Source organism: Carassius carassius, chromosome 48 (assembly GCF_963082965.1).
Source record: "Carassius carassius chromosome 48, fCarCar2.1, whole genome shotgun sequence".
NCBI lineage: Eukaryota > Metazoa > Chordata > Actinopteri > Cypriniformes > Cyprinidae > Carassius > Carassius carassius.
The window spans coordinates 11,296,229-11,313,639 of record NC_081802.1 but is presented as its reverse complement, the minus strand read 5'-3'; the positions used below and the strand labels follow the sequence as shown (position 1 = coordinate 11,313,639).

At 38.4% G+C, this 17,411-nt stretch overlaps 1 protein-coding gene across 1 annotated transcript; it reads left to right on the top strand.

Annotated features, from left to right (window-relative positions):
* Positions 1 to 360: 360 nt before the first annotated feature.
* Positions 361 to 17,174, top strand: chaf1a (chromatin assembly factor 1, subunit A (p150)). The gene is made up of 16 exons (XM_059544000.1): positions 361 to 701; positions 1,576 to 1,623; positions 3,053 to 3,603; positions 3,690 to 3,737; positions 4,004 to 4,248; positions 4,356 to 4,416; positions 4,517 to 4,585; positions 4,805 to 5,019; positions 5,142 to 5,313; positions 10,131 to 10,211; positions 10,305 to 10,406; positions 10,479 to 10,725; positions 14,131 to 14,272; positions 15,946 to 16,243; positions 16,329 to 16,413; positions 16,495 to 17,174. The coding sequence occupies exons 1-16, from the start codon at positions 647 to 649 to the stop codon at positions 16,617 to 16,619; spliced, it is 2,544 nt and encodes an 847-aa protein (XP_059399983.1). The 5' UTR covers positions 361 to 646; the 3' UTR covers positions 16,620 to 17,174.
* The last annotated feature ends 237 nt before the right edge of the window (positions 17,175 to 17,411 follow it).

Sequence of the window (17,411 nt, the reverse complement as noted above, 5' to 3'; positions counted from 1 at the left end):
GTTGCTGTTAAAATATAAATCTGGAATGTGTCAAGCCTCTCAAAGCCCACCTCAGAAACACGGAATTATTTCAGTTTTATTTAGGTAAAAACCGGTTTTTATACAGTCTATGGTAAAAAAAAAAATGAAAATAAATTCATAAAAAAGTTTTTCACTCATCAGAAACCCTTTACACCGAAATACCAACGCAAAGTAGTTACACGAAATAACATTTTTGACCAATCCTACTCGAGAATCACAGTCACTGTCCAATCACAGGCTTTGACCGCTACGTGTTGCGAGGCAGAATCAAACGTGACAGCCAATAACGTGACTCCGTCGATGTGACGTAGTGCGCCGCTGGCCAATCGCGCCCTCCGATCAACTCCAGCAACAGGCTCCCGCCAATTCTGAGTGGGGAGCGCGAGGGAGTCTGGCCGGGGATGAGACTGGAACGGCTGGACCGGGATTACACAGGGGGGAAAAAACAGAACCAACCGCTCTAAAAGTAACAGTAACTAATTAAATTCGCAGTCGACACGTTAATGTAATAACAGGAAAAGACGTGCAGTCGATGACTAGCCTTAAGGGGCTGTGTACGGAGTCCAAAAAAGCGCTGCCCGTTTCCGTTTAACGTTTCCAGCGCGAGTTGTTGAAGGGCGCGCGGATGGTGGTTGTGATGCTCGCGGCCGAGGAGCCTCTGGCCTCCACACCACGAAGAGGTCTGATGTTTAATGTGAAATACAACTGGTTTAATGTGTGATTAAAGTCTATATATAGGGAATAATAACGGTAAGAGAGTGCATATAACTTAGGTGACTAATAACGCGGACGAAAAACTCCACATTTTACCGGACATTACTAATGAAACCGTTTTAATTTGGTTCATTTGCTCTGAGAGACGATAAAAATGTATTTTCAAAGTAGCATTTGGAGTTGTCGAGGGTTTTGGCTCTTAATTAGCAGGTGAGCTCAGATTTGTTATTGACAATCTTGTTTTCTGTTCACACTAAATGTAATTTTCATTACGTGTAACGTTTTTTTCTGTATTTGAGCGGGTTTATCGAAATAAGCCCCGTTTATGTTGTTCTGAGCTCAGTCTACTACTTTGTTCCTCAGGCTAATGAACGAACTTAATGTCTCAGTAGTCACAGGTTCAGCAGCCAGAGTCAGTCGCCACAGGCCTAACGTTACAAACCAGCTTTCACTGAAAGGCGGGAGATCAAAACTAAACATACGTGTATTTTGCCTCCATTATTTCTTTAGAAGTTTGTAAGCGCTTTTGTGTTTAATGTGCGGGATTTTTGACATTTAGAAAGGTTAAAGTTACTATTTATCGACAAAATGAAATCTTTGGGTTCGATGTGACTGTCAACTAAATAGATTGCATGCAGAGGTAGCAGTTACCTTTGTTATAGCGAGGCGTAGGTTGACATTGAGTAACGTTGACATTGAGTAACGTTTTACGTTAAGTATTGATCATAATGTCAGAGATCGTGTCAGATTGATGTCATTTGATTATTATTATTTTTTTATAGCTTGCATATGTATTTCTGATGAAGGATTGGACCTTAACATGCTCTTTATATATTTCAGGCATGGATTGTGTGGGCAAAGCTAATACCAGCAAGAAGCTTGTTCAAGGTAAACAACTTAAATGTTTATATTTCTAGGCAGTAATGGATCTTGAGGGCTGATAAACTTTTTGGGGGCAATCTAGGGTGTTTATTTTGTTTAAAATCCTTAATTACCATTAATGTTTGGAAATGTTTGTTGGTGGATTGGGAAATTGTCTATATAAGTGCTTAATGGAGTACGTCTCAAACTATATTGACTCACTTATGATATCAGGTCACGCAAACCTTTTAGAGAGCTGTCAATGGACATTACTGCTGATAAGGATAAAAGCATGAAACAAATGATTTATAAAGTTACTTTTATGGTGTTACTGTCTTTAAAACTTTACTAAAGTTGCATCTCAAATGATGTGTGTACACTCCAGTAAAGTGTATGAGTTTCTTAAGGTTATTTTGTCATCCATCAAGTCTAATAGCTTTTCTACTTCACTAACGTAATTGAATCTACAGCCACTGAGTGCTGTCTCTTACGGCTTTTCTTTTTCCACTGCATGGTACGACTCAGCATGGCTTGGTTTTCGTTTACACTGCAGTTTAGTATTACTTTAGAGTGGGCAGTATTATTCACTTGTTGTTATAGTTGCACCGTCTCTACTGCCATGACTCATGAGGCTCTCGCTGGATCTGCTCCTCTGCCTCCTCTGTACTTCCTCAACAGACAACCAAACAGCCATTTTTGGTTGTTAAAAAAAGGTGCGCTCGTTCAAAACTTTGCATGACTGTGCTGATTTAAATCTAGCGGTTCTGTTGTGTTTGTGTCACAAGTTCAGTGACGCAGTTAGTGATGATTCTCTCTGACCAATCAGTGGTCAGCAGAGTTTAAACGTCACGTTCTGGTAATGGTACGAATCACTTGGGAACCTCATTCGAGGTGGTACTGAAAAAAGTACCAGGTTGAACCCAGTGGAAAACCCCCCAAAAGTGTAACGAACCCTACCGTGCCGTACCATGTAGTGGAAAAGCTCCATTGCATTTGTACCTATAGCTAAATGGGTACTTTATTCAGATATTTAAAATACACTTTTATTTTCGGTGTGAACCCATTAATTGCACTATACTAAACAAATCACATAGTATAGTGCACAAGAATGCAAATTAGGAAGCACTTTTGAAATTCCATCCAGTAGAAACGTGTGCTTGATCAAATTTTATTTTGATTTTGACTTTCAACAATTATTATTGAGGTAAAACAATTTTGTGCGGCATTTCATTTTGCGCCCCTTTCTTTCTTTCGCAGCCGTGTGCTTTTTTTCTTATTTAAAAGCCCCAACTTAATCTTCAAATCAGTCAGCATGATTCTTGTCTGCTGTTGCTGAACTGCAAGACAAGCTTGATACGCAGATCCTTAGATGTTCAGTGTATAATGGCCAGCAAATGTATGAGGCCTAGTGTTTTATAGTCTTTTCAGAATAACTAACAGCAGTGCCTCCTTACAGCACGTCTACCTTTCAAAAGGCTCAACCCAGAAACCAAGGAATGCAGTGAGCCCAAAAGAACCAAAGGTCCGGTTGTCCCCAGGTCTTCTGAACTGAATGCATTGGATGGAGAAAATGATGGGGACAGTTCCTCCACCCCGCTGCACCATGGCCCAGTTCTGGTAAATGGCCGTGGACCACTTGATTGCTTCATGAGCAGGCGGAAGCGTTCCCCAGTCCGCTCTGGCCCTAAAACAATTGACCTCACCGAAGACTCAAATGATGCTGTCAAACAGCAGCCTGCACCTCCGGTTGCTGCCACCTGCCCCCTTAGTGAAGAAACAGAACCAGAACCAACCAGCCCACTGACAAAGAAAGAGACGGAGAAGGACAAAGATGCCCTACCACTGCTGGACATTGCTCAGGAGTCTGACACTGAGGAAGAGGAGCAGCAGGAGACTGAAGTCAGTCACGGGAATGAGTCTGTGCTGTCGACCGAGTCTACCAGCTCCCTCTCAGTGATAGAGAGCTCACCAGAGCCCGGCAAGAGCGCTCCCACCACCCCTGCCTCTGTGAGTAGACATGAATCAATTTCAATTTTTTTTTTGTTGTTGTTGCTTAAGTTCATCCTGTTGACCACTCTCTTTCCTTTCTGCAGACATCACAGATAAACACAGCTAGTAAAATTAAGAGACGATCCCTTAAGGTAAAATCACATCACATTTAGAAACCAATATTTTTAATGTGTAATGTTAATATGAGATTCAGGTTTGGGTGCATGAGCCCAATGCTGAAATCTAAGTAGCTAGTGTGGGTTATTTCTCCTCCAAAAGTGCCAAACAAGTTTGATCAAAATGCGGATGTTTGCACTTTAAGGGTTCAAGAAGGATTGATTGTTTCCTTTTGAAGTCTTTTCACTGTGAAATTCTGTGCTCCAATTGAATAGCTATTTATTGTCTTATTGTCCCTCAGAGTGTCCAAGAGCAGGAGGAGAAGCGGCGACAAAAGGAAGAGAAAGAACGTCAGAAAGAAGATGCCAAAGCTGCCAAGGAAAGGAAGAAAGAGGAGGCCCGCAAGCTAAAGGAAGAGAAGGAGAGAGAGAAGAAAGAAAAAAAGGAGAAAGATGAAAAGGAGCGACGAGAAAAAAAGGAGAGGGAGGAGAAGGAAAAGGCTGATAAACTAAGAGCTAAAGAAGAGCAGCGGCAAATGAAAATTGAGTGCGTGTCTCAGTACATTATTACAATAATAGTTGTATAGATTTTTTTTCTTAATTTTATGAAGGATGCGAGTATTAAAATCTGTTGTAAAATATGTTGCTATTTAGGGCCAAACTGGAAGAGAAAAGAAAGAAAGATGAGGAAAAACGGTTGAAGGAAGAGAAAGAAGTGAGTGGTTTTATCAATCTTTATTCCTGAGATCTTCAAATTTAGATGTTATTGTTTTGCGAACTATTCAGGTCCTCATTGAGTTTGTCTATCTGTTTAGCGAATCAAAGCTGAGAAGGCAGAGATTACACGATTTCTACAGAAGTCCAAGACCCAGCTGGCACCAAAGGTAAGGGTCACATTATTCACTGGAATAAAGACTTGTCAAACTACTTATGTGAAACATTTACAAATGATACATAAGATATTACTTTGAGAACGAGTCCTTGTTGGACAAACAGACAAGAGAAAAATCTAAAAGCTAGAAATCTTTCCAAATGTTATGGGTGTCATGCTTCATTTATGCTGTGTTTTCTTTTTTAACTTTTGTGTATTATTTGTGTTTCAGACTCTGGCGTCTGCCTGTGGGAAATTTGCTCCTTTTGAGATTAACGCTAACATGTCTCTGGCACCACTGACTCGAGTACAGTGTGAAGACTCAGTTCTAGAGGAGCTGGACCGTTATCTTGCCCAACCTGATGGCTCTCTAAATGGACTGAAGGACTGGACAAGGCACAAACCTCGCCGTTCAGGTCCAACCCGGCCAAGTCACAGTGCTGTAAGGTAAAGCCACACTGAACCTGTTGCTGAGATACACAAACTTTTAAATGTGCGGAACACCAGCTGCTGTTTATATGAGTGATGTGAAAGACTTATTCTTTGTTTTGTCTGTTTTCTGTTATTAGAGATTGTGTGGTCGTAACTGACCACCAAAAGGCAGATGACGTCCCAGACCGCCACCGTTATGGCCGCATGAAACTCCTGCAGTTCCATGACAACTATCGTCCAGCTTATTGGGGGACCTGGTGTAAAAAAAGCACTTGCATCTCTCCACGCTACCCGCTGAGACAAGACAAGGTAAAAACACAAGAATGTGTAAATGAAATCAGTGCTTCCCACACATAGACTTTACCTGGGCGGGCAGTAGGGGTGTGCCATATCATACTGTTCACGATAATACCGGTTAGCGTTGCCTGATAAATATTGTGCAATAATTAATGCGCAACTCGTCAGTAAAGCCGGTTCTCTAATCAGCGGTAAATTCCATCAGGTGCGTGATTTCACATAGAGCAGCTGTTACTTCACGGAGCCGTTGTTAACTGACTAGCTGCACAAATCCACGTTCATTATCAGCGTTTGTTTGCACAGCTAGTCAGTTAACAACGACTCTGTAGTAACAGCTGCTCTATGTGAAATCACGCACTTGATGGAATTTACCGCTGATTAGAGAACCGGCTTTACTGGCGAGATGCGCATTAATTATCGCACGATATTTATCGCGCACCCTTAATACCGGTATAAATTTTTATATGATAAAAAAGTGGCATATCGCAATATCAATGATATAGCGACGCAATTATATATTTACTAGGGATGCACCAAATATTCAGCAGCCGAAATTATTAGGCTAAAAATAGGAAAAAATAATAATAATTATGGTGTTCGGCCAAATAAGAAAAAAAAACTGAATACATTGTAACAAACAATGACGTTACGCGATCAAACAGAGGTGCGCAATTATGCAGCAAACTTGTGTGCAGTGTGGAGACATTTAAAACTGTCTGAGGATGATGCAAAAATCATTACAAGCACCGACAGGGATAGACTTAGTATTGCATCTCATGTATTCAATGAGAAGAGGAAGAGGTGGTTGTTGCTGGTTACTTTAAATCGTGAAATTTAAATCGTGAAATGGCCTTAAATAAATACACTGCAGAACGTTATGTTTTCTAATACATGCATGAATTGCAGGTGTTCAAACAGCGCTGCACGACTGCTGTTGAACACGCCCTGCTAAAAATTATAAATAGTTTAACGTTTGCCTGCGTTCCTGTGTGAAAGGCCCATCACTTGTCAGTAGCTCAGTGACACTTTTATTAATTTTTACAAGGCATGTGACAATGCACCTTCCCAAATTAGTAATGAGTATAATTTATGCTGCTGTCAACAACAACATCAAAAAAGTACTGAGGACTTTCTGTGGGTTTCCGTCAAAATAAAAACTCCCATCAACATTTATAAATGTTAATATTGTAACTTTACTGTTATGTTAAAATGAAAAAGACAATAATAATGATAATAATTACAACAACTATATTAATACATTTTTTATAACATTCATACATACACGCCGTACATATCATGTTTACATTTGCGATATTTAGATAATTTCAATATATTGTGGATCCTTATCAAGAACTGTTTACTCCCACTGACAATCCCTCATGCGCTGGATATTTCACGGACAAAGAGCAGGTGTGTGTGTGTATATATTTGTGTGATCATGTTTGTCTCTCATTGCATTTATAAGTGCAGTTATAATTACCCTTTTTTTCCCCACTAAAGCTGTATTTCCTACAGATTTTTCTATAGCCAGCAGATGGCACAATTCTGCCCCTAACATTTAGATCAATATCTAGCAACAAATTTAATATTTAATTTTGGTCATTTTTTTGGTCAGAGTTTTTTTTTCACCATAAAAATGGAATATTTCATCTATATTAATGGTGTAGCTGAGAAATTGTGTGGTAAATGGATAAAAATTACTTAATCTCCCTAAACACAGCATAAACTATCAAAAATGAATTTCAATAAATAAAAATATTGTTAAAAGTCACAAATTATTTGTCTCGTGTAGTAGACTATTTTTGTGCCATGGGTAATAGGATTTTCACTTAGCTACCATCGCAAGTATATTTCAAACCTGTAGGAAGAACTGGAAATGTAGCATCAGAGCGACCTTTAACTTTAATATTGTCATGGCAGCATTATTGTAATTGTGATTACTGTCTAAATACAATTATTTTGTGAGGTCATTTCTCAAAAGTACCAAGTAAAATTAGATTTTTTAATAAGATATACATGATACAGTCTGTGGTTGTATGTGACTGTTTACTTAGGAAAAAAATTGGATGACATCCGAGCAGAACAATGGCTTGGCAGTTTTTCAGCTCGCAAAGAACTTCATTGGTCACTATCGAGGGCCTCTGCTTCCTCTGATTTCAAGCAATTCAGAAATAAACCCTACAGTGCCCCAACTCCCTCTGATTCTATAGCAACTCTGTGTTTGAAGTCTGTGTGTTTCAGCGACTCTGAAATTCTTCCTGTGGTCCACCGACGGACCCCGACTTTGTTACACCCCTCAAGCCGCCCTTCGGGATGATTTTCACGTCATAGTTCAGACGCAGGCCGGGCCTCCTGTCTGTTTTAGACTTCTCCTTTTATATTTTAGACATCCATCAGTTAGTCATGAAAAAAAAATTGCCACACTGGTGGAAACAACATGAGACCGTGCTGCCGCTACTGTCAAGAGTGGCTCGACGGTGTTTATTGTCCCGCCAGCAGCAGCGCAGCTGAACAATTCGCCGTTCAAATGCATGCAATAGGCTCAAGCTTGCCGCAAAGCACTGGCAAAAGTAAATAACATAAATGTGACGGGGGAAATAGTAGAGAGATATATGAATTATTTACTAATAAATAGGGCTGTCACTTTTGTGAAAAAAATCTTTTTTGATTTATAAGACATGTTCATTGAATCGATTGTAAAATTGATTTTCCATGTCTAAAAAAAAAAAGACGTTTCCTTTATCAATGTCAAATAACGGACGAACGTAAAGAGAGCGCTGGAGACGCACAAGTCAGCAATATTTCTTATTTATTGGCATGAAGTTTCGTGCAAAATAACAAACAGCAACAGGAATGCAACATTCTCTAAAAAATATATGTGCAGAGGGGACGGCTGCCATAACAACAGAAAAAAATCACTGCAGGCTTCAACCCGGCTGCATTTATGATTTAGGCAATACAAAAATCTCCAAGATTATTTTAAATAATGATTCAATCCATTTCATACATCTGTTCAAAAAAATTAAACTTTAAATGGACTTGAGAACAGGCCATGTGTGTTTTTTTTTTATTGAACGTAACCGACACTTAGGCTAGGCGGCACTAGGCAGGCATAATTAAAGGCTAGGGCCATTACAAATTTATTGGACAGGAAAACAAGTCGTCATTTTCGGGCTCCAGAGCAGAGCGTTTTTTATTCACTATATGTCCAGCTGTTGAGAAGACGCGCTCCGACCGCAATGATGTCCCAGGGACACTCAGGTACAGCTGCGCAAGGTGGGGGTATTACTGCCAATTTTCCACCACAAAAGCCGGTCGCTGTCAGCTTGCAATGGTCCTTTTCATAACTCAGAATCTCCTGTAACCAGATGTGTGAATGAGGCGAATTCGCTTCTACCGTGCCACGAGACCTTCCAGACGCGCGTAAACGCATCTTTACATTGACTTAACATTGAAATCATTCGTGCCAGACGCTCTATTCGCGTTTGGTGTAAACGCAGCATAAGAGGTCGCTTTCGACGTCACTGGGTCTTATAGGCGCGTAAAATTGCTGGTATTTTCTGTCTAGCTTTCGCAACATATACTGCACTTTCGGAATTCTTTATTTTCTTTTTCTGCTTGTTTGTGAGTTTTGTTACATCTATATTTTTTAATTGTTTAATTATTTTAAAATTAATAGTGTACATATTTGGTTAAAATCGATTCCCTATTTTCATTTTCGAAACTTTTTTTGGTTGGTCCGATCGATTGTGCAATCGATTTTCGAACTAAAAGTGACAGCCCTACTAATAAACAAGTGTTTTCTGAGTCTTTGTCGCAAGAATGAAGTTGCTGATCCTGACTCGCCATCTCATTAGATGTGCCTTTAGAGAGAAGTGCATCTTTATGGATTATGATTATAATGAGAGTTGTTTTCAATTTTGAACAAACTATTGGATATAGCGCACATTTATCTAGTTTAACGTTTAAACCGTTATATGCTTGGAACTGTTTTATATCTATAGATTTTATTTTAGGTAAGTTGATGATTTGAGAAGGCTAAATTGATCAAACATAGACTCACTGTCTGCCGCTGGCCGCTTGGTCGTTACTTAAAAAGAACAAAAATAATTATATTTAACAAACAAAAAATGCTCCAAATGAGCCATGAGATGTTCAGTTTAAAGAGCTTAAAACACTTAATTTAGATTTTCTTTTTATTTCATTTATCTTGATGTTTTAAGTTTAAATTTCAGCTCAGTGAAGCACTTTAAGCACCAACACTTTTTCAGTAAGTTACCTTTCTTGTAGAATTGTGCTTCAAATAAAGAACTTTGTTGACCAGATTGTTAGTTGATCATTTACATGTCAATATTGTCTATATGGACCGCAATTTAAAAAAATAAGTGAACCTGTAAAAGTGTTAAATGTGATTTGAATGAAAATTTGGGTGCACCTTACTTTTGTGCTGGTGCACCTAAGAAAAAAAGTCCTCATTGTGACAATATGTAACTAAATGAGTGCCTACTCTTTATATAAAGTTGGATATATGTATGTATATCCATGTACATGTGGTATACTCATGTTGGGATATTTATTCTAGACAATCTCAACTGCTTGATTGCATGATATAGTTGCAAAATGTAAATTATATTACCCAACGCTAAGCTGCTAAATGCAACTATAAGGCATTGAAGATATTAGGATTTTGAACATTAACATAGTGGTTTTCTCTGAGGCTGCTTTGAAAAGTATAATTGACTATTTACCAAAGCATGATTTTTATTCTTATGTGGTGGAAATGGGATTCCATAGCAATCTGAATTTTATTTTTTGTTTTGTTTTATCAGGACTTGCTGGATTATGAGGTGGACAGTGATGAAGAGTGGGAGGAAGAGGAGCCGGGAGAATCTCTGTCACACAGTGAGGGGGTGAGCAATCTGACATCACTATTTCTGAAGTGACAAATTAGCTACTGTTGTCTGCATGTTTGAATTTAGCGGTAACTTTGGCTTTTCCTGCAGGATGATGACGATGAAGGAGGAGATGATGACGACGATGATGATGGTTTCTTTGTGCCCCACGGTTATCTGTCAGAAGGGGAAGGAGCACTTGAGGAAGACGAGGTATTTTAAACATCCCCCTTCTTCAGTCACCTCATAAAGTCATGTCATGATGCTAACAGGCTGCTCTTGCAGGAGGGTGGAGACCCCGAGAAACAGAAGGTGCGTCAGAGGATGAAGGCGCGTGAATGGGAGAATGAGCTGATGTCTAAAGGGAAGGTGAAGGTGTTGGAATCAGTGGTGCGTGGCTGCCTGTGGGAGGGGGAAGAGCCTGGCCTGGACCTCCTGCAACCGTACGCTATCTGCATGCTTGAGCCTTTACCCAGAGACGAGCCCTGTACCCCCGAACAGGACCTCGCACGCCAACAGAGGAATGAGAAATGTGAGTACAGCATGTGTGCTTGACTCTTATATGCTTGGTAGATTATAGATCCAGTTAGAAGCTAAAGTTTTTTTTCATCTGCAGTCTGTTGCTTGACGAAATGCTATTGTTAAAATGAGCCTTTACCAATAGTGTTCAAGTGCAAGATCATGCAGGGATGGTATTTGCATTACGATGAAGTACACGCACTGTTTTAAAGGCTGTTTTCAGCTTTTTTACACAGAGCGGTGCAGCAAAATCGTGTGAATCACCAGTGAAATTTCCAATAGGGTCTAGTCTACTTGCACTAGGGCTGGGACAACGCGTCGAGGTCATCGATGACGTCGACGCAAAATATGCGCATCGATTCGTCGACCTGTTTTTATTTCTCTAAAAAACGTTTGCAAAACGTTTACCTTATGTGCGCTGAATATACGCGATGGCCAAATCAACATTCTGTCCAACGTTATATAACCAATCCAGGGGTTTTTCTGCATTAATCTTTTATTTTGGCGGCTGTCAAAGCCTTATTTGATCGGTGAGTGATCTGTGCTGCGCCTGACAGGGCGCGTACGAGAAAGAGCCCCGCTTCTTGCTCTCTCCCTCCCTTGTGCATATTAATCAAAATCATTAAACACGATAGAAAAAGGGCGAAACACCAAAGTTTCACGCGCGCTCGCGCACTCAGTCTTCAAACTACACGAGCGCTTCTTGCTCTCTCCCTCCCTTGTGCATATTAACCAAAATCATTAGACACAATAAAAAAAGGGCGGAACTCCAAAGTTTCACGTGGAGCATTCAGAGATTTTTTTTTCTACATGACAGGCTGCTGGCTCCCAATGTTAATTTTTTTTTTTTTTTTGTAAAAGCACTCTCTGTATTAGCTTAAAGCCCTCAAGTTTACATTTACATACTGTATTCTTTCAATTGCTCTAAACAAGTATTTTGGGTGACCTTTTTTATTGAATACTAGACAACAAGTTGTTGTTATTTTCATCTGAAAGAACTTCTTTTTTCAGTAAGCTAGGCCCTATGTGTTCATTAAGCTTGTTTCAGTAAGCTATGTGTTTTCAAGGTTTCAAGGTTTTATTGAATGCTATCTCTATACAAGTGCAAAGTAATGCATTCTTAGTCAGTCTTTTATTTTGTAATTTTAAGAGCAATAAACATATATTGCAATGTTAAGAAATTCATGTTTTTTTCATTCAGATATGTAAATCAACATGTATAAATTGTTAGTAGTCAATTAATGGGGAGATAATCGAAATCAAATCGGTCTGAAAAATTAATCGTTAGATTAATCGATGCATCAAAAAAAAAAAAATAATCGCTAGATTAATCGTTTTAAAAATAATCGTTTATCCCAGCCCTAACTTGCACTCTCAGACACATGCACTTCCACAAGTGAAGTGACTTGAATCTTTTTTTTAACTTTTTTTTTATTTTTTATTTTGATAATTGAATCTCTCTCTCAACATTTTACAAAAGTAGCCAGGTGGTGAAGACAAGAAAAAAGAAACAAAATTACAGTTAAATCACAGTGTCACTTAGCTGCCGGCACACACTGCTACCTGTACCATAACTTGCAATCTACGCGAATCGTGCCAAGACACTAAGACTAATATAATACCATAACATACAGGGTCCTGAAAAGTCTCTCGTTAAGCGTTTAGAAAACCATAAACACTTATTATGGCTTAATGTATTAAGATTGCTTTATGCAGTGTATTAATATAATGTTTACTACCTGGCAAGCAGATATGATATATGATAAAGACCAAATTCAGTATAAGTCTTATTATTGAAGCAAACGATATACAGACCAGCAGATATGAACGTGCATTAAAAAATGCAGTAAGAAACTGATGTTAGAAGGACCAACTCCGTACAGGCAAGCAGACAAGCCCAGAGCGCAATACCTTAATTTGCACATTTAACGTTTTCCTCCTATAGAAAATAATTAATAAATAAAAAATGTTGATGGACAAAGACGGTTACATAAAAAGCCTGTCCTTGGCATGTCTTAAATTTAGGAAAATAAAACCTCAAATGAACAACAACACATGACATATCACACCGTGTCATTGTTTATTTGAAAAAAATATAGCCAAGATGGAAGAGCCATGTGTGACAAAGTAAGGACACCCTTACTGTTAACATTAAGAGGGTAAGTAACAGTCTGGCACTGCTAATCAAATACCTTTTAACTGATCATCAGCAAGTGTGAGCATCTCTACAAAAGAAGATTTGGCAGTTTGCTGCTCTGGAGCCTTCAGGTGTGTGTTCACAATGCTAAAGAGAAAAAACATCACAGATCAGATTTCAGTTCTCCAGTGAGAGTGAGGTGAGACAGATGATGGATGATCTTGTTTGAGATGAAATGCAAAAGCGCCTGTTTGGCAATATTTTGGATTTTTAAAAACCTGTTGATTTAAGTGATTTTTATATTTTTTTGCATTTGTTTCTTATTTAATTGGTTCCACATTGTTTGCTGGGTTTTACTTAAACTTTGTCATTTATTTTATTTGACCTCAGAGTGTAGACGTGCCTTCAAAATTTCTTACTTGTTTTGCTAATAAAAGTTCTACGTTTCTTATTTATTTGGTTATATATTATACATGTTTACTTGGCCTATTTATAGTTTCGTATACCTATTTTAAATATGTAAGTTATTTGATATTTTATATTAGGTATAGCCTGCCCTATAGCATGGTGTATTTTTATTTGTTTTGTTAAAGTTCTATGTTTTATATATAGGCTAAAGTGAGTTTTGCATTGAAGCAATTCAAAGACATTCAAAACAGACACCAGTCCTCCCAGAAGTGGACGTCCCAAGAACTTCAATGCAAACTCTACAGGCCTCAGTTAACATGTTAAATGATATTGTTCATGACCGTTCAATTACAAAAATATGGGACAAGCATGGCATATTTGGAAGGCTTGCCAGAAAAAAGCCTCTACTTTCTAAAGCAGGGGTGGGCAAACTTTTTGACTCGAGAGTCCCAAAGTTTTCCACATTTTTAAAACAAGTAACTTATTTACAATTGTGCCAAGTTTGTAGTGTATATATTTTGACTTTTGAATTTGCCGTGCGGTTTGAATGTGGTGTCCGTCAAAAATAAACTAGGTACCTATCTGAATGAACCAGAAGACTACTAGAGCAATGTCCTTTGAACCGATGACTGAAAGTGACGTCACTTGCAGAAGCGCAGGTGTCTGAGAGTGCAAGTGCATGTGTGCAGCTAGACCCTTCTCGAAAATTCACACCCAAAAATGGGTGCACCATGAATGTTTTCATTGTCCATTTTAAATTTGCATTTCTGAACTAAAGTAAACTGCCTTCATTACATGCTTTAATACAGTTGCATTGTAAAACCCTCTCACATGTATTGCTGAGATATTAATGTGTTTCTCACTTCTCTTCAGTGCTGTCACAGCTGCTGCCCTTGCTGCATGGGAATGTGAACAGCAATAAAGTCATAATCAACGAGTTCCTGGAGTTCTTTCGCCAGCAAACATCCTCACCCACAGAAAGTCCTCAGAATTTTAGTGACAATGTGCCACCCAGGTAAACCATCTTACGGTGTCTTACTGAAAGTTAGCATCAACCTTAGTTACCTTGAAAAAACCCCAACAAGATTGTGCCATTGGCTTTTGCATTACTGCAGAAAATTAGCATTAAAATTAAATTTAAATAAATTCAAAATCTTACTTTATTTAAATTTTTTTTTATCTATCTTCACAAATGAACTTTTTAAATTTTGAAGCATAAATACAATCAGAATAATATATTAAAAGCAATAGCTAGTGATGGGCTAAATTGGAAAGTTTGAGTAGTTTGCAAGAGTTTTATTTTAAACAATGAGGCTATAAAAGTAGACTGAGTAGATGAGTTTTCCTGTTTTTTTGATGACTTTAAATGTCCCTGATATCATCTGTTTCCACCTTTAGCCACTTGTTTGCAACCCACCTGTTTAAAGGCATGTACAATCTTACAGAAATCACAGGGTATTACTGATGCATTTTATGTCATAGAGTAAAACATAAAAATATCATGAGCTTTTGTTAAAAGCAGACCTTATTTTCAGCCATTTACCAAAGCCCCATTATTTTTGTTAATTGAGATTTCGAATTCAATTTGAAAATTGAAATCATGTCACTGACTTCCTGTTGCACTCCGGGGAGTAGGGATGTAACGATTCACTCAACTCACGATTCGATCCGATTAGGGATTCTCATATTAACCGCTGAGTAAAAAAAAATAATAATAATAATCCTGTTCAGAGGATCCTATGAGGAAAAAACACATTTATCAAGCTTAATTAAAGACCGATTAATACTGTTTAAAAGGTGGTGTTTTTTTTTTTTTTTTTTTTTTCTCTTCTCTCTCCCTTCTCTTCTCTCAACTCTGTATCCAACACGAGCTTGACTGATCATGGGTTGTAGGCTAAATGACGGACAGTATTTGCTGCTCCTGAACTCACTGACAAATATCTGATCTTGTAAGATTACTTGTGCTCCTTTACACAGAGTGCATGTGAATGTGAAAGTGAACAGCGAGCGTGCTTTCAAAAGCGATTTTCAATACCCGCATATTCTTTAAGAAATGAAGGATTCATTGTGTTTTCGTTTTGTCATCTTAATGTTAATAATTTAATTAAAAAATATTTAGTGTATGACTATTTATTTTATTCCTTTAATTTGTTTATTCTATTCTTAATATTCTAATTTTATCAGTTAACGGTTAATGTTCGGATAACAAGTAACGGTTGTCGGTCTGGAAAATTAACTGAAATGAACATACCTAGAACCGATTTGCGACCTTTGATTTCACGGTTTGATTTTAAAAAAAAAATTTTTTTTTTTTTTTTTTTTTTTTTTTTTTTTTTTGCCAAACGAGATTGAAGACATTTTACAGTAAATGAGCAATGGTGTGGTGCTGTGCTTATGAACACTAGTTTAATATGCATTGTTCAGAGGCAAGATGAAAAGAATACAACGTAAACTTTTCTAAAGATAGTCGGCTCCCCTCAGAGATGAATTCATATAAACTCCTCCAGTTTGTATCACGATTTGTTTAGCATCTAAACTGATTTAAATCGTCACATATTTGAAATGATTTTTGACCTGCTTGCAGTTAATTGTCACATTCTTACTGGGGAGTGTTTTCGGCAGCATACCAGATTTATGAAGCTACACAAAACACATTTCTAAGTCTATTGTCTTATTGTTTGGCAAAAGGATCCAAATCAGACGAATCATAAAGGAACACGCCGTGTACGAGAAGCGCTCCACTTACAGACGATGCTGCTGGTATGTGCATCCGGAAGTTCTGGCTCGTCATTCTCAGGAGGCCTTGCCCGTTCCCTGCCAGTGGACCTACCTCACCTCCGGCGCTCAGATTACCCGCGACGAGCACGCCGGCTCACAGGGCAACTCGCCCAACACGTCCAGCTCCACCACACCCTCCAACAAGAGGAAAAGTGCCAGCAGCCACTCCATCACAAAGTATATGAAGAAATGTGGCGACTCTGAACAGGTGCAGTGTTGATTGTTTTTTTTTTTTATGCTCACTACCCATTTGTCTACTGCTAACTTTGCTGTTTATTACACTATGTATTTAGACTGAGACAATGGAGACCGATGGCTTCCAAGCAGACACTGAAGATGATGAAGATGATGATTGCATCATCATTGGGGAACAATCTGGTTGGTGTATCATCGCTAATAAATCTTGACAACAAACAAATCTGTAAGAATAAGCTTGATAAATGTGTTTTTTCCTCATAGGATCCTCTGAACAGGATGCCAACACATCCTTGCGACAAACCAAGAGAAACACAGAGCCCATGGACACGAATGCATCCGAAACTGCTGCTCTTGCCCTACCCTGCCTTACCACGGCCACCGCCTGAGATCTGACTCTTTACTGTTAGGTGTGTTATGCATGTGAACCAGACACTCAAAATCTGTTCTACACTTCGACAGATCATACAGTATTAAAGGTCCCCAGAATGAATCAATTGTTTCCTCTTCTTTAAGTGGAGATGTGTTAGATGGTGTCCTGCTCTTTTTCATAGGAGAGCTCCCACAGACTTTCCTGGTACATTCATCAGTGCTGACACACATCAAGAGGTTGATGCTGTCTGCTAGGCTCTGTGCATTGTTTTAAATCCTGTAATGTTTTTTCTCTCTGAATACTTGAACTGGTGTGTCTTTAAAAAATAATGACAATTGAAATATATTGCACTTTTATATTACATTTCTGTTTCTTTTTCTTCTACCCCCATCTTAACATCTTTAGCCCACCAGAAGTATTTCCTTTGTTGTCTTTTCCAAGAGGCTTTGTATAAAAACAGCATATGCCATTTGTTGTCCAGGCTGCCTTATGTGGTGTAAATACTATTTTTTTTTTTTTTTTAACAATGGTGTAGAAGCTGAAATAGTATGTGGCCATCCAACATGGGGGTGGGGGGGTGGGGGACGCAGTATTGGCATATCTTTTGGCGAAGTGTTTTCTTAATTGTCTCGAATAAACTGCGCCGTAGTTTGCCGTTGTAATGGGTTTCCTACAAAGCTTGTTTAAATAAAGCATTATTTAAAAATGAACAACTTATAATAATGCTGTTAACAAACATTTTCCTTCCATGTGATCACATGCACAAGAGTTACTTTTTCAGAGACATTTGGTTTTTCACACACATCAC